This window comes from Emericellopsis atlantica (assembly GCF_019669845.1).
Source record: "Emericellopsis atlantica unplaced genomic scaffold F5Z01scaffold_8, whole genome shotgun sequence".
NCBI classification, from domain to species: Eukaryota; Fungi; Ascomycota; class Sordariomycetes; order Hypocreales; family Bionectriaceae; genus Emericellopsis; species Emericellopsis atlantica.
Genome location: NW_025764710.1, coordinates 147,400 through 170,332, shown reverse-complemented (window position 1 = coordinate 170,332; position 22,933 = coordinate 147,400). Strand labels below are relative to the sequence as shown.

The 22,933-nt window shown below is 55.3% G+C and overlaps 7 protein-coding genes across 7 annotated transcripts; 3 read left to right on the top strand and 4 right to left on the bottom strand.

Annotated features, from left to right (window-relative positions):
* Positions 1-150: 150 nt before the first annotated feature.
* Positions 151-1,496, bottom strand: F5Z01DRAFT_672551 (CTLH/CRA C-terminal to lish motif domain-containing protein; the record flags this gene model as incomplete). The annotated part of the gene is made up of 2 exons (XM_046264828.1): positions 151-1,286; positions 1,352-1,496. The coding sequence occupies 2 exons, from the start codon at positions 1,494-1,496 to the stop codon at positions 151-153; spliced, it is 1,281 nt and encodes a 426-aa protein (XP_046119831.1).
* A 288-nt stretch (positions 1,497-1,784) lies between these two features.
* F5Z01DRAFT_650504 (uncharacterized protein) lies at positions 1,785-4,768 on the top strand. The gene is made up of 2 exons (XM_046263171.1): positions 1,785-2,175; positions 2,227-4,768. The coding sequence occupies exons 1-2, from the start codon at positions 1,934-1,936 to the stop codon at positions 4,688-4,690; spliced, it is 2,706 nt and encodes a 901-aa protein (XP_046119830.1). The 5' UTR covers positions 1,785-1,933; the 3' UTR covers positions 4,691-4,768.
* On the bottom strand, positions 4,769-5,455 carry F5Z01DRAFT_650502 (Tim10/DDP family zinc finger-domain-containing protein). Its single transcript, XM_046263170.1, has 2 exons — positions 5,232-5,455; positions 4,769-5,161 (listed from the first exon to the last, which is right to left on the bottom strand). The coding sequence occupies exons 1-2, from the start codon at positions 5,327-5,329 to the stop codon at positions 4,969-4,971; spliced, it is 291 nt and encodes a 96-aa protein (XP_046119829.1). The 5' UTR covers positions 5,330-5,455; the 3' UTR covers positions 4,769-4,968.
* An 89-nt stretch (positions 5,456-5,544) lies between these two features.
* F5Z01DRAFT_742347 (Aldehyde/histidinol dehydrogenase) lies at positions 5,545-7,633 on the bottom strand (the record flags this gene model as incomplete). The annotated part of the gene is made up of 5 exons (XM_046266872.1): positions 5,545-5,799; positions 5,852-6,287; positions 6,318-6,734; positions 6,788-7,326; positions 7,616-7,633. 5 exons carry the CDS (start codon positions 7,631-7,633, stop codon positions 5,707-5,709), a joined length of 1,503 nt encoding a protein of 500 aa, XP_046119828.1. The 3' UTR covers positions 5,545-5,706.
* On the bottom strand, positions 7,516-8,432 carry F5Z01DRAFT_523726 (uncharacterized protein). The gene is made up of 2 exons (XM_046260425.1): positions 7,944-8,432; positions 7,516-7,866 (listed from the first exon to the last, which is right to left on the bottom strand). Exons 1-2 carry the CDS (start codon positions 8,299-8,301, stop codon positions 7,787-7,789), a joined length of 438 nt encoding a protein of 145 aa, XP_046119827.1. The 5' UTR covers positions 8,302-8,432; the 3' UTR covers positions 7,516-7,786.
* A 424-nt stretch (positions 8,433-8,856) lies between these two features.
* On the top strand, positions 8,857-11,610 carry F5Z01DRAFT_523718 (uncharacterized protein). Its single transcript, XM_046260424.1, has 4 exons — positions 8,857-9,205; positions 9,277-10,966; positions 11,018-11,367; positions 11,606-11,610. Exons 1-3 carry the CDS (start codon positions 8,987-8,989, stop codon positions 11,350-11,352), a joined length of 2,244 nt encoding a protein of 747 aa, XP_046119826.1. The 5' UTR covers positions 8,857-8,986; the 3' UTR covers positions 11,353-11,367; positions 11,606-11,610.
* Positions 11,611-18,313: 6,703 nt separating this feature from the next.
* Positions 18,314-20,532, top strand: F5Z01DRAFT_523122 (uncharacterized protein). The gene is made up of 3 exons (XM_046260422.1): positions 18,314-18,726; positions 18,779-19,696; positions 19,752-20,532. Exons 1-3 carry the CDS (start codon positions 18,577-18,579, stop codon positions 20,259-20,261), a joined length of 1,578 nt encoding a protein of 525 aa, XP_046119825.1. The 5' UTR covers positions 18,314-18,576; the 3' UTR covers positions 20,262-20,532.
* Positions 20,533-22,933: the final 2,401 nt, after the last annotated feature.

The following is a 22,933-nucleotide window of genomic DNA, read 5'->3' as shown; positions in this document are numbered from 1 at the left end:
TGTGATAGCCCAAACTCCGTGCCCTCGGCCAGCAAGCTGGTAACATGCAATCATGCCGGCCCCATGTTGTCAGGCGACCAATTCAGACCCTCGCCCGCTGCGCCTCCCAAACAATACCAACGCCTGCCGTACCAATGGAATTCCCGCTGCTTAGAAATGAACACGGATAGTATCTGCTGTCGTTCCCTCAGCGGGACAGTACGGACACTTGTACTTGCCCGATCTCGTCAGTTGATCGAGACTTTCCTTGCTGAGCACGTGTCCGCAGGCTAGTCGGACTGGCGGGTTCTTGTCTGTCGTCTGCTCCTTGCTGACTGGACAGACGAAGATGGGATGGTAGATCATGGATGAAGGCAACGGGGTTTCAAAAGCGAGTTCCTGCTCCGTCGTCCACTCCGTCTTCTTCTCACGCATGTAGTGGGTGTATTTGATGAGCCGGGGCAGGGCTAGCGACCCAGCCGTGACGGCAATGTAGAGGGGTGACTCAGCGGACAGCCCCAAGAGCGAGCAAAAGTCCTTGGTGAATGACTCGGCGACCTGCTCATATGTAGTGTTAATAGTAAAGATATGGCCGTACGGACTCGATGCGATGTTGGGCCCGTAGACCATGGCGGCGCAGAGCTGGTTGATCTCCTTCTGGTGGCGCCTCTGGAACTTGCCAAAGTGCTGATGTGCATAAGCAACAGCTCTGGTCTGGCGAGACAAGTCGTCCTGTAGGCCCTTGCCCATCGTCCCATTGAACAGCCAAATGAATTGCAGCTTGGTGAGGTCGAACTCCAACGAGCTGCCTTTGCTCTCCAGGAGGTCGCTGTGCGCGGCACACCACTCAATCGCAGGCTCCATATTCCTATTATCCTTGAGCTCGTCCAAGATGGAGTACATCTCCCTGAATTTCTCCGTCAGGCTCTCGTCGACCTCGTCCCTGTCGGTCATGTTCTCGTCCTCGGCGTCCATGTCCTGGTCTTCCTCGGCGTCGGCGACCTGCTGGCGCATGTACTTTTGATTCTCGTTAGGTCCAAAGTCGGCCTCCCGGAATAGTGTCTCCGCCGTGGGAAACTGCCCCTCGCGGATCAGGTGCATCACGACAGCTCTGTTCACGTAGCCGGTATGGGCCTCCATGGTGTCGATCTCTACGGGTAGCTCGCGTAGTGGCATCGCCCGATCGAGGGCCTTGCCGAACCCCTTCTGTGCCTTTGTCACATTCTTCAAATCGTCCGTGATCGCGTCGAGTCCCTGTTTTACTGGGTTTTGTAGTGTGGTCATCGCCAACGACATCCTATGTGTGTCTGCATCTAAACGGGTGGGTTGATTGATTAGTCGCCATCCTCGAGCTGCATGATCGGCGACATACCTTGCGATATTTGTGCTTTGGTGTTCTCCAAAAGCTCTATAATCTTGTCCACATCTTTGATGGCCCCGTTCAGGTTCGACTTCATCATCTTGGCCAGCTCCCCCTGCAACGGCCCAAAGGGCGAGGGGTGTTCGTTGGAAGACATCGTGGCGGCAAGGTCTGCCGGGCAACCCACGGCTGCCACCGATGGGATCGTGGGTGGGTTCGAGCAGGTGGCAGACTGGTAGGAATAAGGAACTAAAGGCGCATCTGCCAGATGGAGGAGTGATGCAGAGTAAGGACAAGATGGCGAATATGTATTGCCAACATGAAGGTAGCAGGCACGGCGGTTGGCGTTGAGCATTGAAGTCTTATCGATAAGCGCTTGCATCACCGTCCCCGGTTTGGGCGGTGGGGACTCGCGGAAGGTGCCACCGAAGGTACTTACGCAAGCTCGCGCCCTCTCACATGCCGAAACCAACTCAACTTCAAGTATTACTCGTAAATCACCGCCTTCGAGCTCCTATGGTTTAATGCGACAGCTCCTCTCGACTCGAGAATGCATTGCTGCTTCCATAACACCAGCCTGGACGGCAGGCGAGCATGAGCTTCTTCTTCGCAACTCCTCCAGATGGAGCGAGACCCTACACGTATCATCGCGAGACGTCGGAGGATCTCCTGACGGCGCCCAGGACCATTTCGACGCAGCAGACAGCGCGTTCGAGCCCGCAAAATGGATCGTCAACCGCGAATTCTGCTTCGAATCCAGTGTCGAGGGTTGAGTCTTCTTCGGCGCCGTCAATACCCAGGAGGAACATTGTGTTTCCAGACCCTGTCGCATTCAGGTAGGTACCGGAGAAAGCAGCCCAAACGCGTCGCCTCTGACAGTTTCTCAGATACCTTGAAGATGAGTCGTGTGTCGCCGTTGTCGAACGTCGGGGAATACTGCGTGGCTACGAACTCTATCTCGTCGAACAGTGGGCCTGCTCACGGCAGTCGCCCACACTGGTCATTGTCACTTATACCGGCGATGAGGAGCATTCGGTGGTAGTTGGGGTACTGTCGGTGCCTGTTGATGAGGCTCTGTGGTCTACTAAACTACGCGTCTACTTCAAAGCAACGCGACAATACCTTGCCCGCCCCAAGGGCACGCAGCTTGGGGAGGTCATGGTCACAAACCTGAGCAGCTTCCCCTCGGCTCTCACAGTCATCCCTGTTCCGGATGGCGATATCAGAAAGCACCGGCTTGAGTTCATTGTCAACGAAAACTTGAAGCGCATGGGCTGCTCGGGTCGGTCCGGGTTGACACTCAGCGAACCTGCGGAGGGCACGCGAACCAAGTTCCTGTCACTGTACAAGGTCAGCGACAAGATCCCCTTGGCCACGGCGGTCACAGAGCTTGTCAAGCTTTGCCAGGTGGCTCTGTACGTGTTCGAGAAACTAGAACCGGAGTACATTGATGGCTTGCTCTGCGACGTGACCGAGAGGGCCATTGGAAACTGGTGGACAGAGGTTGGGGCGGAGCATTACAATTTCGAGCCAAACGATGGCGTCCTGGGTCCTACGACGGTTGCTGCTCTTCTCGGGATGCTGATGGGCGCAAGAAATCGACTGTACTGGTATGGGTGTCCAGTAGCAAAGGATGCCTTCGACATTGAATGTCTGAAGCGAGGCATTGGGCACTTTCAAAAGTCGTTCAAGATTGAAAAGACACGACGACTTGATCGCCAGACGCTCGTCAAGCTTCACAATTGCACTGCCAAGGCCGCAGCTGGGGAGGGCTGGGGCGTGCAAAAGGCTGTCAAGTCGCGCATGAAAGAGATTGGCGGCAATCGCGGCGAAATCGTCATGGGAATGGTGTCTGGCAAAGACAAGGGTGGCATGGCAGATATTGAGACCTTGGATCTCGAGCGGTTCATCAGCTTTGCCTATGGTGAGCGTGCCAAATGGCTATGGTACGGGAAGCCGCGAAGAACGGCCGTGGATCACCCCGAGAGAGATTCGGAGGGTGTGAACCCCAGCTTCGGCAGGGACGTGATCAAAGATGAATCCCTCGCACGCACACAGACCATACAGGGCGATGAGGATTTAGACGTCCGGCGGCAGAACGGTTTGCTCAGCGTGCAATCCGAAATACAGTATGGCTCTGCGCTTGGCAACACAGATAACCCGGCGGAGAAGGACGCCCTGAGAAGAAACGTCCTGAAAAGCGTCGCGGGGAAGATGAGTGATGCTCGATCCGGTTTGGGCCGCATCAAGACTGCCGTGGGCGGCAGCAAGCGTGGACATGCCGCGCGAACATCAATCTCAGACCGTGAGGATCTGAGGGAGCTTCGCAGTGCGCAGAACACATCTTTTCCCAACGCAGGGAGCCAAACTGCAGTGCCAGGCACGCCGGGATTTTCGGCTCCCGGCAGGGCTTTCACCTGGCAAAAGAAGCCCGGCGATTACCTGGACGGTTACAGACGTGAGCAGCCGTCCTCGGTAGGCGACCTAGCGAACGAGACCCGCGACCACTCGTCGGCCACGAGCGGCTCCAACATTGCCAAGCGGCCACCGAAACTGGCGCTGGAGAGTGACCTTCTCAATAGGATTGGATCGGAAGTACGAAATGATATTCTACCGGCAGCACCGCCGACAGCTGAGTCCCTCGTCGGCGAAGGGGATCTGGAAGGGCCCCTGCTTGACGCTGAGCGACGGAACGAGTCACCCTACCTCAGTATTGGCCTATCTCGCCGCCACAGCTTAGAGGTCGCCCAACTCAATTTCAAGCACGAGTTGAACGAGGCCCGCTGGGCAAGACGTGTGTCGTTCAGCGAGGCGGAAGAAGCAATCCTCATGTGGGAAGAGGTTGTCAACCTCGACGAGAACGCCCAAGAACTGATTGAGGTGGAGGCTCTTGCTGAGCTCGCTCGCCATCTCAACCAGAACATTGAAGAGATCAAGGTCAATGTCAATCCATGGGTGGAAGAGAAGCTCAAGACTCTTGCTCTCCTAGACGAGCGATATGCACGCGACAAGGATGGCCTGCAAAGCCACTACCAACAACTCAATGAGGCCTGTCAGCGAGTTCGCTACAGCTCAAATGAGCTCTTGGCTGAAGAGCGCGCCAGTCTCACGGAAAGCGTCAAGGAGATTGACGTCCTCGTTGCCCGACTTGACTACGAGATCAATGCGCTTGTCTCCAAGGCTGTTGATGTGGAAGATGGCGTGCAAACGTTTGAGCGTCAGGTCGAAGACCTGGAGAAGCGCGCTGCGGTTCTGAAAACGCAGCTGGAGACGGAATCATGGGTGCATTGGTTTTTCAGGAGCCTCACTGGCGTAGGCAGTGGTCCTCACATCACAAGAGGTACAACTTGAAATTTTGTGTCTGACATCACACAGGCGAGGCGTTTGGAGCCAGCTTGAAATAAATGCATAGCGCGGGACATAATAAAAAACTACTCGTTCAACTTGCCTAATTAAATCATCATGGAGGAACCTTGAAGGTTCCATCGCTATAATCAGGTATTCCTACAATGCATCCCCCTCTATACCCAAACCATCTTTCGTAATCTCCTCCGCAATCGTACAGCCTGCTTCTATCGCACAAAGTTTGCTGGTAGCAATCCAGGTCACAGCCGTCGCGCCGCGCTCCTCTAGAAAAGACCGCCGCTGCCGCCCTGCTGCATCCCCTGCTGTTGGCCCTGCTGTTGCATGATCTCGCTGACCTTCTGGGTGGTGTCAAGGAACTTGGAGACGCAGCGGTCGAGGCACACGGACTCGCCCTTGTTGAGCTCGGCCTCGCGGAAGTCGTTGGGGATGCACTTTGCCTGGCAGTTCTTCTGGAGGCTATCCATTACGGTCAGCAAATCGCGAAATTTTTGGGGGATGGTAAGGAGAGCTTGATGGGACAACGAACCTGTTGTAGCTGGAGGCCATGGCGAGCATCTCCGCCTCGACGGCTTCGATCTTCTGCTCAGACGTAGGCTGAGGGCGACCCATTCCTAGGAAAGACATGATGGCGGTATGTAAGGTTGAGATGAAGGACTGGAGTTGGCGCAGGGGTTGCGATGTTTGATAGTCGGCTGCAGTTGATGGGAGTCGCGCGACAGCAAAGTTGACAACTGGATTGCTTATCGATAGGACATGATTACATCATCAAATTTGAAACCGCCGTGTGTGGTCTGCTTACCCTGCATCATCTCCTGCGAAGTACAATCATTTCACCATCGCTTGCTAGTTAAAGCCTTCATGCAGCAGGCGTCTTTCGACAACTTAGCAAGATACTCAATTCTTCGAATGCTACACGTTTGTTACGCCTTCTGTTCGCACTATCTAAAACTATAAGCCCGGCACAGCTTCATCCACAGACCGCGGAATGTCGCTCACGACCTCTAAAAGAAGATGTTCTTGGTCCAGGTCCATTCCAAGATGCCGGCAGTCGAGTTGAACCGCCCATGGCCACTCATTTTCGTGCCTCCATGGGGCTATCCATCGTGTCAGCAAATGTCACTAGCAGGCGCGAGGTGTACAACTTACGATGAAGGGCTCGTCATGTACCGTCATGGAGTTGATATGGACAGCGCCCGACTCGATCTGTCGAGCAAAGCGCAGCCCGCGTCTCAGGTCCTCAGTGAAGACAGCAGATGTCAGCCCGTACTCGGTATCGTTTGCAATGTCGACTGCTTGTTCTTCTGTGTCGATCTCGATAATGGACACGGTAGGACCAAACGATTCGGTCTTGTAGATGTCCATGGCAGGGGTAATGTTGCCGAGGACAACCGGCCTCATCAAGTTTGAGCGACCTTCGTCGGCAGATGGGTCACCAAAGAGGACGATGGCACCCTTTGATGTTGCGTCGTTCAGCAACGCCTTGTTCTTTTTGACCGCGGCATCGTTGATGAGCACTGGCGAGGGCCCGTCTGCGGAAAAGACTTGGTCAATGGACGCCTTCAGCTTCTCCTGGAACTGTTTGCTGACGTTCTTGTGGACCAGGATCCTTTACGTGCTCATGCAGATTTGGCCGGAATTCAAAAAGGATCCCAAAGCACACTGTAAAGCCGCTGTTTCCAGATTGGCGTCCTCCCATACAATCGCTGGTGCTTTTCCGCCGAGCTCGAGCACCACGGGCTTGAGGTTCTCGCCCGCCAGTCGCCCGATGATCCGCCCGACATTGGTGCTGCCAGTAAAGTTGATCTTCCGGACGTGCGGATTTGATATCAAGGCCGAGGTGATCTTGGGGGCAGAAGAGGGCTCACAGCAGATTGTGTTGAGAACCCCGTCTGGGAACCCGGCTTCCTGTAGGATGGACGCGATCATCCAGTGAGTGCGCGGCGAGAACTCTGAGGTCTTGAACACGACAGTATTGCCTGCAGCGATCGGGTACACCACGGAGCGCAGACCAAGGATGTACGCGGCATTCCTGGTTGCAAGTCAGTCGAAAGACGACGTTATTGTGCCAGGGCAACCACTCACCATGGAGCAATGGACAGAACCACCCCGTAAGCCTCACGCACAACCATGCAGCTTCTTTCGGGGTCCTGGGTCATGGGAATGCTCCCTTCAATCGACGTGACCCGACCGGCGACATCTCTGAGCATGTTGATCGCAGTGTCAACGTTGAAAGCGCCCCAGTCAAAAGTCCCGCCAATCTCGTCGACAGAACACTGGATCAGCTCTTCTCTACGCTTTTCCATAACATCTCCGGCTTTCAAGAAGAGATCCCGTCGCTGAGTCGGCCCTGTCTTCTTCCATTTGGGAAAAGCAGCTGCCGCCGCGTTGACAGCCTGTTCGACATCTTGATGTGCCGCACTGCCCGCTCGACCAGCAAGTTCGCCGGTCGTTGGCGAGAATACATCGAACGTCTTGTCTGGTATGTGTTCTTTGCCGTTGATACAAAAGGGTGTAACGTCATTCGCATTCATATTCGCCATGATTCGTGGATGCTGCTGTACTTGAGTGAGAGTTGGAGCAGTACTTGATACAGGAGAAGGGTCCGATGGAAGTGGCGTTCCCTACTTTATATCAAGGACCCTGGTTCAAAATCTGGATCCATATACCCACGAGCTCGCCAATACTCCCAATAGCGCTCTCCGTCTAGATACAACCCCCTGCTCCCCGAAGTGCCTGCTGGCCCTGCTCCGTTGGCAGTTTTGATAGACATATTTACGAACGCTGCTCCTCAGGCAACTAGTTCTCCCAACCACCTGTTTGACCTAAGAATCTGCTTGCTCCCCCCGGAACGGGCTCATCATCTTGGACCGAGTGATCCGCATTAATCTTTGACACTCTCGCGTGTCATACATCCTCCCGACCCCGCATTCGGGACTGAACATTGCCCGGGGTCAAGACCTCCACTCATCCGAAGGTAATTTTGGCCCTTTGGGCCTTCGGCTTTTGTTTAGCAGAGGCCAGAGACTGTTCGCATTTCAACTTGGCGGGGAAGGCTTGTCCCCATCTCTGGACCACTTGTGCTCATTGAGGCAACTCGGACGTGAGCAGGTGGGGTTCGAGAAAAGGCTGTGGAATAGCAGCCGTCTTAACATGGGTCGCATCTGGGAAGGAATCAGCCTCCATATACATTGAAGCGACTACAAACGGGATCTTTATTTGCTGCCCCTAGGAGACTTACTCGACTCGGAGGATACTCCAGCGAGAACAAAGTGGACCTCAGATCTCAGCCGAGGCTGGTGGGTGTACGAGACTGGCTTGGGGGCAGGTTTTAGGGCGCGTTTGACTGGCGCCCTTTGTGTCGTTGTGTCCGCCATGGCAATCGCGCTGTATGTGTGTATTGCGACGGAGCTGCAATGGCGCGTAGGTAGTCTGAGCGATGTTGAGGTTGTAATGATCTGCTGCGAATTTTGACGCGCGTAAACTGTGATTAATGCGCCAGGCGATTGCTCATCGCAAGGTACATCAACAACAAAAGGACAAGGACCCTGTGAAGAACCAGTCCGACGTCGGAACGCGGGGACTGGAGGCTGTCCCATTGATTTTGGAGTGCTCACGTACTTGTTGGTGGAGGGGTCAGTCACAGTGGGCTATCGTGAGAGGACGAACAAAACACTAAGGATTGGCAGACTTGGACACACAAAGTGAGGTAGAGTCACAGTGTCGAGGTGAGTCAGCCAGGAAGCTGCTCTTGGATAAAGTGATTTATTTGCCTTCGTATTGGCTTGCTCTTATAAGTTACGATTGGCCAATTCATTCTGTTCACTTGAACTAGTAGTACTCGAGACACCAGAATTCTTCTTCAAAAAGTCACTGCCTTTTTTACTTGACAATCGTTCGCTCCTGCCCAAAACGGCTCACGCGGCCTGGCCAAGGTAAGCCAAGCCGCTGATTGGTCAAGGCTGCACAGGTGACAAAGACGAACGACGGTTCCCGCTGTCTCCAGTCTCCAGTCTCCCCCCATCCGTCTGCCGCAAAAAATCAGCAGTTCTTCATTCTTTCCATGTCCGTTTCTAGGAACCCATCAACAGCGATACCGGATCGCATTCTCAATTGACTTTGTTTTGCCCGGCATCAGGTGCCACGACGGGCCCGACCTAGTCGCATCGATTGCGAGCCACCTTCCCACGTCAATTACCCCAAATCCATCGCGGTCTGGGCAGTCGAGCCCCGCAATCGGCTGCTTGTCGCACTCGGGACACGAAACGAGACACCAGTTGCTGCATGGACGGCCCTTCCATCATGACCGCCCCCGGTGCGGTCTCCATGAGCCCGACAAGCCCCATGAGCTCAAGGCAGGGCGGCGGAGCCAAGCGCAAGAGGAGCACCGGTGTTGGCGGCCTGGAAAGCAGCCCCGGCAGCTTTGTGGACGACGAGCATGGCGACGATAAGAAACGCCAGCCAGGCGTCAAGCGAGCGTGCAACGAGTGCCGCCAGCAGAAGGTGAGAATGGCAGACCAAGCTTCCAGCATTATCGCGTTTCTCAGGTCGCTGACATGGGCACGCTGCTCTAGTTGCGATGCGACGTGATCCAAGACCCTTTTCAAAGCTGCTCCAGGTGCAGGCGCCTGAAGCTGGACTGCAAGATCGAATCCAATTTCAAGCGCGTGGGCAAGCGTTCGAAGCATGCCGAGATGGAGAAGGAGATTGAACGGTTGCGCCGAAATGTGGCAAAGGCCAAGCAACAAGGCTTTGCGCTTGACGCTGCCGGCGACGACGACGACACCCTCGTGTCACCCGCGACTCAGAATACGCCGTATGCGCACACACGGAACCCATCCCTCATGGGCTCGGATGAGGCCGTCTCGTCCCTATTGCACTTGAAGAGGGGCGGGGCCTACAATGCACCACAGTATGCTTACGAACTCGACGGCATTCGGCTCACAGAGGAGGATACCGCGCACCTTTTCAACGAATTTTTCGCATTCTACCACCCCTTCTTGCCTTTCCTGAACTCGCAACAACCACCGGATCAATACTATCAGCAGCACGCCCTCTTGTTCTGGACCATTGTTGCCGTTGCCGCTCGCCGATACAGCCCGCCGAACGCACCGGACTTGCTCAACCATCTCTCCGCGCCCTTGACGCGCTATCTATGGACGACGATCGGCGAAGTGCCCAGCAGCTACTTTGTGGTCAAGGCAATGTGCCTGCTCTGCGCATGGCCTCTGCCCACGAGCACGACCGCATCCGACCCGACCCATATTCTGACCGGCGTTATGATGAAGACAGCAACTGGAATAGGACTTCATCGGCCCAATCACATACAGGACTTCTCGCGGGTCTCAGTGGAACTTAACAAGGAACAACTGAGTGATCGCGTGACAACCTGGGCGGTGTGCAACATTGTGGCCCAAAACGTTGGGACCGGGTATGGCCAGCCTGCCTCCTCTCTATATGACTGGACACTGGCCCTGAGAGCAGGAGATGACAATGTTCTCAAGTTGAGCCCGGAGCTGGAAGCGCGGCTCCAGATTGAGCGCTTCTGCGACAAAGTGTCAAAAGAGATGTACAGCAATGCAAGTGACCCGCGTGGCGTCGCTGGTGACGAGCATCGCGCTATGCTGATGAGGATATATCGCCGGGATTATGCGGAGCTCCAGGCGCTGATACTGTCACAAAGACTAGGAACAGTTGTCAACCTGCACCTCAAAGCGGCTGCGCTCCACATGAGGCTGGCGGGGTTCTTCGACTCTAGCACAACGCCAGGCTATATGGATGATCTGATGGGACTGTGGCGCACAGCGACTGCCTTCCTCGATGAGGTTCTCGAGTCGAGCCAAGCCAAAAGCCCCGGGGCGAAGCAAGGGGGCAACTTGCTGCAGTACGCAACCAACTACATCCAGCAGATGCTGGTAGCGGCAGGCTTCACGGTGCTGAAACTGATACGGTCATTCTTTGCCAAGACTGTTGATTTCCAGCGAGGTCGAAACCTGTTCCATGCGACGGTAGCAGCCATACGCCGGACCAGCGTCGTGCACAACGATCTCCAATGGCGTCTGGCGGAACTGATGGTCCAGATGTGGAACGGCGCCAGGTTGGAGCACAGCAACCCTACGCTGCATCCCCAGGACGACTCACCGGTGCATGTAGATGACAGCCTGCAGCTCAAGGTACGCTGTCGTCACAGTATGAGTCTGGTCTTTGACTCCGTGTGGCGTTGGAGGGAAGAGTATCAGGCCCAAGGTCGCGGCACCCTAGAATGTAAGTCCCCAGCTTTTTCTTGCCTCGCAACTGCCAGCTGATCAAAAGTAGCTATCAAGCAAACGAATCTGGAATCGGCAAACGAATCTTCCGAGTCATCGACTCATCTCGACAGCACGCTTATGCCTGCGCAAGCCTTGACGTCAGGCATGCTCCATGCCAATGGCAACAACACTAACAACAACAACAACAACAACAACAACAACAATGGCGGCTTGACACCGAATGCCACTGCGCTCTCCGCCACGTCGTCCGCCCCGAATAGTATGCTGGGCGGTTTGAGCTACGGCGAGACGAACTACGACTTTTTCGATCCGCAAAATTGGATGTTGGATGGATTGCTGGATTTCAACTACTCTTACGTGCCCCCGATGGAGGGCACTTGAAAAGCCTCGACTGAAGTATGTAGCAGATTTGCTTTTGATGTCTAATGTCTATTTGTGATACCTGTGGCTAGGGTCACACTGTTATGTTTACGCGGCTATGAGATTGGGATATCCCACCATAATACATTACATGACATGCAGGGCGGGGGAGGATTGCTCTTTTCGAGAATAGCGAATATATTGAGAAATGTCATTTCCATAATCTATCTTGAAGACCTAGAAACAACTCCGTTTGCTGACGAACTTGAAATAGTAACCTTCCAACGTGTGGCACACCTCACATCTGATGGCACACCACCATCACGGTATGATTGGGGTCCGAGAGCACCATGGAGGAGTGCCTCGCATGTTGGGGGCCTTTCCACCTCCCAATGGCACTGGCTTCGATGGACGGGCCTGTGATGGAGAGAGTAGTGGTGTCTTCATATGTACCATTCTTCCTCTTTGTGACCAACTCTTCATGTAGCGCACGGCCCTGGCGCGTGCGTGCAGGAGCGCACATGCCCCCGTGTCAGGTCAGGTGAGCGCTCGACCGGCTTTATCTCGCACACGCCAGAGAGGTTGTCTGCAATAGAGTCTACAACATCCGACGCAACGGTATCGTCCTGGTGGTGATGCGACCAACACTGGTGTTGGTGCAAGGCGACGCCGTGGAGGCGGCTGTGGCAGCGGATCGGACCGTGAGCGGACTCTGAAAGGGGTCGTTGGTCTCGGTAAAGAGGTGATTCAATCTTTGGCGCGGTACTTGTGCTTTGGGACGTTTTCCGATGGAGCGAGGTTCGTGGACATGGCTCTCTGTATACAGCAAAGAAGCGTTGCAGAGCAGTCAGCTTGCGTAGGGGGGGCAGTCTGGCGAGTACACAACGCGTGGCGTCGAAATTCAAAGACACTAGGATGACGCATTATTGTTACACCTCATTTCTCTTGCCTTTGTGATGAAGACAAGGCAGGGCACGCCTACATGTGCTCTGTGTCCGGTACCAGGGGGAATCACAGCGGGACACACTGGCTAGAATTTCCCGCCTGGACTCCTCATGGGACAGACTGCAGTATACTCAACTGCCTAGATTGCCAAGCAAGAGCTCCCAGACGTAGGCATGAGACTTTCAGCAACATTCATAGTGAACGAAGAGCCTTGGAGTGTGTTTCTCTGCCGGAGAGGAGAACGCCTGGCCTGCTTGGAGGCCGGCCCGCCACCCAGCCTCTGCGTGGAACGACGCCCGCACTTTTCACGATATTGCCTTTTTATCTCCGATCTATACCGTGACGAAAAGCATTTCTCTCGTCAGGTGTGGATGGACAAGGGCTTGCAGACTGTGGAAAAAAAGGCTGGCCCCTCCCTCCCGTGGTACCTCAGGAGGTCAGGCTACGTAGTTACAGTGTCCTGTAGCCTGGCAATAGTCCCACCCCCTTTTGTCTCGACCATGAAATCTTGGCCTCGAAGTATCGGTACGCTCAGCCCGCTCCAATGGATTCATAGCTGCCCCCGGTTGGTGCGCGGACGCTATGCACCGAGACTTGTCAAGCGGACCAACGCACAGGCAAGGGCGCTTGGAAGGCGAGAGTGGAAGTAATGACGGTGAGCACAAACCTCAAAAGTGCCCGTATTGGATCCGTCGTGGCCATAGGATGGGGTGGGGTCACGTTTTGTAGGTAGTACCACAGGCTTGGGAATTTGGCGGTGGCGAGGAACGGCTCAACAGGGGCCTCATTGGCATTTTACACTTGTCCCCCAGAATATCAGCGAATCTCAGCGGTCAAAACTACCTCACTGACCCATCTGGGAGGTTCAGCAAGACGTGCTGTAAGAAAGCGGCACTCTTTGACAACTTGGAATGGACAGACAGCTCTTCTTGCGTAGGCACATGCCACCCGCCAGACGAGTCATGGAAAAGGGGCAGGTTGAACAGGCCGTACAGATCAGCCCAGCATCACTCTAGTCTTGGGTGGTGTGACTGCCACTGTGGTCGAGATACAGGGCCTGAAGTGCCCAGTTTCAGGTGATTATCGTGCCTCGCGTTGCTCGAGCTGGCCTCAGTGCAATGTCGACATGGTGCTTTGTTGGAAAGGGTGGGGCGAGACGGACGACAGCAGACACATTGAAAGACTCGGCTGGGGTTAATGGTCCAGCAGAGCTAAGAACATCTCACAAGGTGGGAACAGTCTCGACCACTACTAGAGGTATGTCTTGGGCACCAGCGGTGCTTCTGAAGGAGAGGTTCACAGAGCACTTCAACAATTAGAGTTGATGATATGCCTGGACGAGAGCCTTGGCCTCTAATGCGCACTGCTTGACTCGCACGCCGCCTTGTATTAGGCCTTGGGTGCGCTTATTAGTAGTGTGCCTGGCCCAAGAGTGACGGGGCCTGTAGTCAACTGGGAAACCCCATGGCATCGGCCTGGTTTGACACGCTGCCACAGTGGATGTTCTTACCAGGGATCGGCCCACGGGAGTCACACAAGAACCTAGTCTAGCCAGGACAAGAGTCCCGTGTGTCGAATTGTCCGGAAGCTACGAGCTGCGGGGACTTGCGTATTCATCATGCGTTTTTGCCATGGCAGGCCTTCCTCGCCATCGGTACCGCAGTGTCATAACGCCGATATTGTCGGTGCTCGGACGCTGGCTACGCAGAGCTTGACTCCAGGTTGGGAGACACACAGACACACACAGGTTTCGATTAGCCTCATGTGGTAAGGTCCGAGTCGCGACAAGACCCCCATACGCAGACTCTGGCCTGCGGTATCCTGGTGCCGACTATTGTATGAGGTCGCTTAGCGATGACAGTGTGAAGCCGATTGATCCATGTTAGCAGGGTGACATCGTTCCTAATCGACTATGCGTGGCTTCGCGATCCGCGTCTAATGGCAACTTTCACAGCCGCGGGCGAGCCTAATGCGAGGCGATATGCGGCCTCGGCGCTTAATTGTGAGCGACTTGTTGGGAAGAGAGTCACCAGAATATCAGGCAGACTCGATGAAGATGCGGCCCGGCCCTCGTTGTGTGGAATGGACGTCCATAGGGCCAATCGTCGAGATGTTGGCAGGCCACTGGAGGGTCATGGTCGCATCTCTGGCCCCAAGGCTCTATGGATATCCGAGAGTAGCCCGTAACGCCCTCACCCACAAACATACATGCACCTTGAACCACAGAGATCAATGCTTGACATCCCGTAGGGCTGTACTTGAATGTGTGTTGTGCGGACAATGGTGGAACGACCCCCAAGCCCGCGTGGATAGCAACAAGCCACGCTCTCTGCCGAGCTGTGTCTAAAGGTGCGGGCTCCAACGCGACGACCAGCAGTAGCGACACTGGGCGGAAGCAGCGTCATGAACACCAACACCAACACCATGCGTCAACGCACATTGGTCGGCATATCGGGGCAATCCGTGGTTCGGCGTCTTACGGCTGAATAAAAAGGGCTGCCGCACCTCAGATCCGATCTTTTTCAGAGCAGGCGACATGCGTGCGTACGTGCGTGAGCAAGCAAGCGACGGTGCTGTGATGTGTGGAGGAGCGCGATGTGCTGGCGATGCGAGGCAGGGAAAGGCTCTGTCGGTAACCTATTGAAGTCGTCGACAAGCGCGCGCCATTTGGGGCACTTCCCAGAAGAGCCTAGCTCTGCATTGCCGAGGCAGCTGTCATTGGTGGGACGGCCGGGAGGCGTGCTGATAGCGCGTCAATCGCAGGCCGCACCCTGCTGCATTAGCGTATCCGAATACTCGGGAACGCCAAGAGCGGTAGAGCGACCAGCCGAGCTCCTGAGTGGCCAGTCTAGGGTCCTCGTGGAGACTCGTGGGGGCTGAAGTACGGGGCCGAGGTGAAGACGCTCGAGCTCTGCTCTGGCCTCTGGATCTCCCTCCGTCGCTGTCGGCGCGGAGGAGCGTAGACAGGTGATTGCCTTCCTGCAATGTCCCTTTGTCCTCTGTCGCGCCCCGCACAAACGTACAGTACGTACACGTAGCATGTGTGTTAGTTAATCAACGGGCATGCTTGTACTTGCGTAGCCTAATAGTAGGTACAGTGGGTAGCGAGCTGCGAGACGCAATGTGAGCCATGCGCGGAACCATCGTGGGCCCCTTGAGCGGCGGGATCCCCAGGCTCACGTCAAGGCTCCCACGGCTGACCATCAGGCCCATGCACTGTGCGAGAGGGGTTGCCTTGCAGCAGCCGTCGCCTCTCGAGTCTTGCAAGGACCGTTGCTCCAAAAATCCGTGCCTACTTTGGCTTTGCGACGCACGGTGCATTTTGTTCGTGGCTGCAGCGTGTGCTCATGACAGGAACGTCCATGATCGCCAGCCGATAGACTCACTGGTTCAGGTCGATGACACGGTTACAGTGTCAACGGCGTGCATTTGTCGGCGCAATATTCGATGCGCCAGGTATCGAAGCCGCACATGCTAAGCATCCAGTCCCTTTTAGCACCCGTCCGTGTCAGAGACTCAGGGCACCTTGGCCCGCCAAGCTTGTGGACACCACCACAGCCAGTACTACCTACTTACTGTGTGTTCGCACGAGGTCTCGTGTTGGACTCAGGGCCCAGGCAGGCTTCATGGGTGGGAAAGGCTGGAATCCCGGCTCTGCGGTTCAGCCAATATTGCGTTCTGGAGCCCAAGGGCCAAGTCCATGCAGCGAGACGACGTTGCAACAAAGCAAAGTGCGTGCAGTTCCGTAACAGACTCGCAAAGCCTGGCTGCGGCGCCCAAAAGAATAAAGTCGAAACACCTGACGAATAATCGTAGAAGGATGTGCAAGCTGTCAACGGGGAACGGAGCCCCGGTTCCGCGCAGCGGCTATCATGTGGATCGAATATTAGGCCCTGATGAGCGGTCCATTTGGCATTGCAAGCAGCCACTGCCGCACATCATCCGTCGTCCTTGATCGAGTTGGTTCAGTCTCTTGTCAGTCCTCGTCGAGCTCTAATTATTGGGAAGACACCAACGTAATGCGCCCTTCTGTGCGGCCAGATCTGCGCGGATAGTCCATGCGATGCCGTATCTGCGACCCTGATCTCCATGGTGCCGCTGAAAGGCTGAAAGCACCTTGCAGTCAGTCCCGCGATGCAAAGGTCGACGCGGCCTGCTGGTACCAAGAAGCGGCGCACATGCATACCAATGTCACATAGCGACTGTCGCAACCATGGACCCTAATGGCACTTTGCGCGCTGGAAACTCCCATCAATGACAGGTTGATGCTGCGGAACGAGAGAAGGGGGGGTTGAAGATGATGTAGTCCGGTGGCACGACTGGAGTCCAGTCGTCAATGTTAAGGTATCAAGGCAGGCCCAGGTCTATCGTAGCCGGAAGGTCCAGTCCATCCACGATTCACCAATTCCTCTTCCGGTGGATTTGGATGCGCCGGAAGGTGCTGCTGCCGCTCCTGCTCCTACTGTTCCGAGTGTCCAGGCTGCCGCCATGATGTACACAGTGTATGACATGCTCGGCACGGTGCGTCAATCCCTGCTCAATTCCAGCGGGCAATCTCCAAAGTCCAAACCATCATCTCGCTTCACAATCTCTCCCAGTCACATACTGTTACGACGGACCTCGTCGCCCCCGCGAACGCACCGCCAAAGTCACTTGTCAAGTTGTCATAAATGCCCCTGCATTGAACAGACTAGGGTTTCTCTCGGGAGGCTTTCGGCCCCCAGCTTAGCCCGCTCCAGCTGCTGGCCTGCAACCACTATGAGCAAAATCGGCGGAATCTAAGCCCGTCAGCCCCCATTAGCCACGTCCCTAGCAGATCTTCTCTATCTCATGATCATTCATTGGCAGGTATAATAATACTCCTCACTGCGTCGCTGTTGGTTCGGGCTCGCATGCTGCCGCGCCTATCTGTCTTCAACGACGGCAGTTCACAGGAACATCACGGCATATTGCCAACGACGGCGGTTGACAAGCCAATGGTGCTCCTCGGGCGCGCCTTGAGCGCTCGGCAGTATCATTCTACAGACACCAGCGTGACTGCCGCTTCAGTCTGACCTTGACCTCTGCGAGTCTACGGGCTTGGTTTACGAATCGAATGTCGGGATACTTCCGCTCGGGACGGTATCCCTTCGCTACACCCTTTCCCATGATACCATGAATTAAAGACAATGAGCCTGGTGCGGGTCTGCCATGCCGCGTTTCTTTGGCCTTTGGCATTCACATCGCTTAGAACTGGGGATCAGGGAGTGCTGGCGGGCGTCGTGCGCAGACGTTTACCTGTAATAGTCGACACCCACGCAAAACCCTTTGTACCGACGCTGAGGGCTCCGCATCGACCTGACACAGCCTTTTGGAGCGACCTTTCTTGAGGCCAGGCTCTCTTGTGACTGCATCGCAGCCTGGGGCATTGCCATGGAGAGCTCCTCTCACCCCCCCTCCCAGCTAGCCCTTTGATGAAGACACGCCCCCGGCCCCCGGCGGCCGCAACTCCTAAAATGTCTGGCTTTCCAGACTTGGAACTGTACTGTGGCTCGACAAGCTTTCGGGTCAGGGTACGTATCCATTTGTTCACGTCGAACGTGCTCAAAGACAATTGACGACGAGGGAACGGCTCGCCAACAAGTGTTGCTCTGAGATCTCGCCGCCGGCAATCTGAACGAGCAGTGCCAGGCCACTACAAACTGCTTGCTTTTGATCGCAGGTCTTGCGTCCCACTCAGCAGCGACCCCAAGGTCCCATTCAACCATCATCCCTGACCTACTGATGCATTCCATGCTTGGCGAGGCACGTCTTGGGCATGGACGTTTGATGCGGAGACCACTATCCTTAGTTCCCACCCGGCAATGTAGTGGTACCTCCTCACCCCCCCAGAGACCCTGGTCCCTCGTCCAGGTTCGCTTCGCGGGCAAGGAGCCGGCGATCTGCACCTACCTACCTCACGTCTATGTCGTTTTTCGATTTATACAAAGAGCCCTGGCCCACTCGTCGTCCCCAGAGGATATCTTCTCATCTTCACTATCTGGCTGTCCCCACGACGGCCTAGTACTTCACACCGGGTCGCGGCCAAGCGTGGGCTGATTTCTGCCATTCTACTTTCCTCTCTATCTGCCTTGGTGCATCATTCGATACATATACAAAGACGGGCTCGAGGTCCACGTTATCGTGTTACGAGCACAGCACAACACAACACAGCCAGCCGACACAGCAGCCAAGTCACAGAGGCTGCTCCAGCACACGTCAGATAACACTACAAGGCACCAAAGCACCAGCGTTCCTCCCGACTCGGAATCCAAGGAGACTATGGGAGAACTACAATACGCTCAGAGGACATACTCGCCACTATCGCATGGTTTGATGAGTAGTGCCTCTTTGAGCGAAGCCCCTCGCACGACTGGAGTTGGCCCGACCAACGCTGCTTTCCCTAGCGAGTACCACTCCAGCTATCCTCCTGTCAGTTCATCTCGAAATCATCTCTGGTTGCCAAACTAACACAGAGGCACAGGTTACATTCACCAAGCCACCTACGGCTGCTTCCAACCTACTGACGCCTACTTCATCGTCCATGGCCTCTCCTCCCATGCATCCAAATCAGTTACACCACGATCCGCACTACGGAAGTTCCTATCAACAGCCCGGCACCCCTCATACCCAAGGGGGCACGACACCACTCCCGCCCCAAGAATTGTACTATCACAATGCCATAGACTACAACAGCCAGACGAGCTCCCCAATGCCAAACCAAGGTGTTCTCCCACCCGAAGTCATGAGCCGTCCGTATGACATGGAGGAGCGCCGGGGCCCGCCAAGTCCTCCAGCGTTTCAGCATTTCGGCAGCTATGGCGTTTCCGGGGGCCACTCCGCTTCCGACACTCCATCATCTTACTACTACCATCACCCTGTAGTGAGGCACGAGCCAAATCTCTATCCCCTTGGTTATCCTGAGGGCTCACGCCCTCTGGTATCTCTGCCTCTGCTAGGCCAGCCGCAAGCGACCCAGTCTCGACAGCCTCGGCAACGTGGCGAAGACGTGATGGTGCTGCCAGACAACGGAGCAGCACCGAAAGCTCCATCCAGAGACACGCCCTCAAAACGAGGAGCGCAGCCCTCCAGGGTTCGGAAACGCCCTGCCCGCAAGGGCAGCAGCGGCTCACGTACTTTTGGGGTAGAAACAGCCTCCGCTGCAGACCACCTAGACTGTCATGGAGAGGAGCGCCAGCCGCTGTTGAACCCAGACACACCTGAGGAGGAGAGGCTGATCATGGACCTGCGTTGGCGTTATCGGAATTCCAAAGGACAGGACATGTGGGACTCTATCCAGAGAGAATACCACAGGGCGTTTCAAAAGGACTGCCCCAAGGAGCAACTCCAGATGAAGTACAAACGCGCTCGCGCACGGTATTTTCAGTGGCAAGAACGCGACGTAAGCTAGCCCACCTGCGGCGTAATGGGGGACATGTGCTAATAACTCTTTGCAGATCCATCTTCTTGTGGAAGCATACTTGGAGGTGGAGCGAAACCGCTACAGCATGATTCTGGAGAAATTCCTCGAACGAGGCGGATCTCGTAACATGCAGCTCAGTGCCAGCGACATTGAGGCCAAACTGGTCAACGGCCTCAAGCTCGAAGAAGGCCTCTACATTGACCATCCTGCCAAATCTTCCGTCAAGGCCCGCAGGCGACGCAAGCTCAGCGCGCGCGCACGCCAGGGCAAGCCTGGGGACAACTCGGCGGAGATGCTTCGAGAAGAAGTCTCTCTGCCGGGGTTGCGCCAAGCTACAGATCCAGAGGAGACATTTCGTCAGATCCAGGAGCGTGATGCCCAGGCAGCGACTGGATCTTGGCCCGGGGCCTCTGGCTTGAGCCCGGGGATGACGAGCTGCCATGTGCAGAATATAGGGCAGGCGGCAGTCTCTCTTCAGCATGGCGAACGTGCTGACTTCCCGGGCAAATCCAGTAAGAGAGGTCCTGCTCGACGATCGACATGAGCGGCGGGCGCAGAGGACATGTTCATGCCATCTTTCCCATTTTAAATACACTCTAACCATTCCTTTATTCATCATACATGCATAGACGACATATATGCCCAATGAAGAATTCACGAGATCGTTCCCTGGTATGCTTTACTGAATTGCCTGTGCACCTTGTTTTCGAGTAGCGTCGCGCATTGCGCCCTGCTCACCTCTGAGAGACAAGCTCTTGAAAGCACTGAGTGTCATTCATTAGACACCGTCATCTCAATGCTTGTTTCGGCATTGAAAGCCATTCCGTGGCTGCATGAGAGTTTCACGCAAGCCATCTGGTGATCCAAGGATTTGCTAGCCCCGGGCCACTTGAGATCATGATTCGACTCAGGCGAGGAAAGTCACGATGTCAGTCCTTGGCCGCCATGCTTTACGTCACGTCCCACCGAGCTAGATACTTATAAGCATGTCAGTGACGGTTGATGGATGGTTGATCTGAGGCGGCATGATGGCGCCCTGGGAGCTAACGTCAGGTGTTGATTAAGATCCACTCGCCCAAGCTGGAAATGCCCGAGGGAGGCGTGAGAGAAGCATTTGCGGCGCTTTTCCGTACTGCTCGTCAGCCGCTTCACACTGAGCGCCATACCTGTGACTGTGAGGACTCCATGATTGATCGGCCCAAGGCGTCAAGATTGCCTATTGACGTCTTTTACACGCCAATTGGAGCGGGCCAACAGGGGTGTCGGGGCGGGCTTCTTCCTCCCCTAGCGTGTGAGCCCTGGGGGGGTTCAGAGTTCTGACAGGCGCCGGGCAGCTTGGCCGAAGAGGCTAGTGATTAGTGAAAGACATCCCTGATCCTGACGGGCACTGTGGGATCTTGTTTTGCGGGACAGCAGTTTAGCTTAGCGAGCTCCGTAGCGTGCGCGGGCGAGCATACGCCGTGCCGTGAGTGCTGAGAGCACTGACGACTGGAGGTGGAAGGCAGGCAGGCGAGCGAGCGAGGCGACTTGCGGAAAAACACGGTGGTGACCCAGGAATCTGGTAAATGAAGCTGTAGGCTGATGCCACCTGCGTCAAGGGACGGCGTTAAGCGTCGGTCCGGTAGGCAAGAGAATCGGCCGATGGAAAATTTTCCTCGCCAGCCGTTTTGTTGTCCTTCTTCTGCTGTGGAAGAGAGAGAGAGCCTGGGGGCGAGCTTGGTAACGTGTACGTGTGCGAGAGTACTGTCCCATCTTGCGTGCGCTTATCTGGACAACTGCCGGCTCAGACCAACGCGCCAACAAGCGCGATACAACAAGGGTTTTTTTCTCTCGCTGCTGCGTCTGTCAAGCCTTACCGGCCAGCCTGCCGACGCGAGCGATCAAGCTCATCTTCAGGGCTCAAGAGGGGGGGAAGCCTGGGGGTGGCAGGCAGGGGGGTCACCCGTTCCGAAAGCCGCCCTCCTTAGCTCGAGTCCCTCGCTCCGTGTGATTGTCCCTGTCAGACGGTGTGATACCGTACAGTACCTAATTACCTGGGCACAGCAGGTTTGTTGGCATTACCCGGCGGAAAGGAGCAGAGGGTCAATTTTGTCCGCATCGCGACAACGTAACGTGACAAGGGGTACGTGATTCGAGTTTCTTCCTTACCACCCGTATTCACTCTGGCATTCATTTCGGTCACTGTCTCGGGCCCGTCCTCGGTGTGGCTAGATTGTTCGCCCAAGAACAATGTTCTGGAAGCTTTGACATGTGTACGGTACAGGCACGGTATCGGCCGAGTCCGTGCTGCGTTAGGGGGGGTGGGCATTGGGGCGCTTAGTGTGATGGGATGGTGTCGAACTCTGTTTGCCCACTTCTGGGGGAGGCGGCCGTCTTAAGGCCGTCTTGGAGACACGACGGGAAGACTCAAGTTAGAAGAGGGACGTGCGGAAGATAGCGTTGGGCGTCTGGGAGCGACAGAAGACCCTGGGGTTCTGAACATGCATTTCTGGCTCGAGGACGTGATAGCCAAGCCGAATTGGCCGCTGAACCATGTCGTGTGTGTCTGTCTCGACGAGGGTTGTCCATTGCTATAGGTGGTTTGTTAAGTGTACCATAGCAGATGGCCGGGGAAGTAACTGTCAAGGCTGCTACCGTAGTCTACGTACTTGTTATCTATGGTAGACTGCTATGGGTTGTCAATCTGCCACATATACGGATAACTGACTCCAGCTTCAAGTCAGCCTTTCGACTATACCACGTAATGAAAAAAAGCAGGCATCGAACACTTTATCCACGAACGGACCTACCACCAGTCATCGTCTTGAGACCACTACGTGCTACCCCTTCGAAACAATTCTCCAAGCAACTTATTGTGGTGTCAGTGGGGTCATGACGGGGCATTAGTCCACGACCAAGATATACCACGAGAAAACGTCATACAAATGACCGGGCATAGATGAGGCACTATCGACCGCAAGATACAGTACCGATGATTGCTTTTCGGCAAATGGAACCGGACAATATGTTGGAAACTGTACACCATAAGGTACTTTAGAGACGAGTTGATACAGGGTAGGCGCGGGCTGTTTCCGGAAGTAATCCACAAGCGCCACAGTCACGCGCCCACCTGTGGCTTTCCGTCTGGCTGGGCCTTGGACGTTGTCCCGAATTCAACAGCAAAGCAAGCATCGCCAGTTCAACTATCTCGTGAGCCGCAAGCTTGAGCTTGAATGG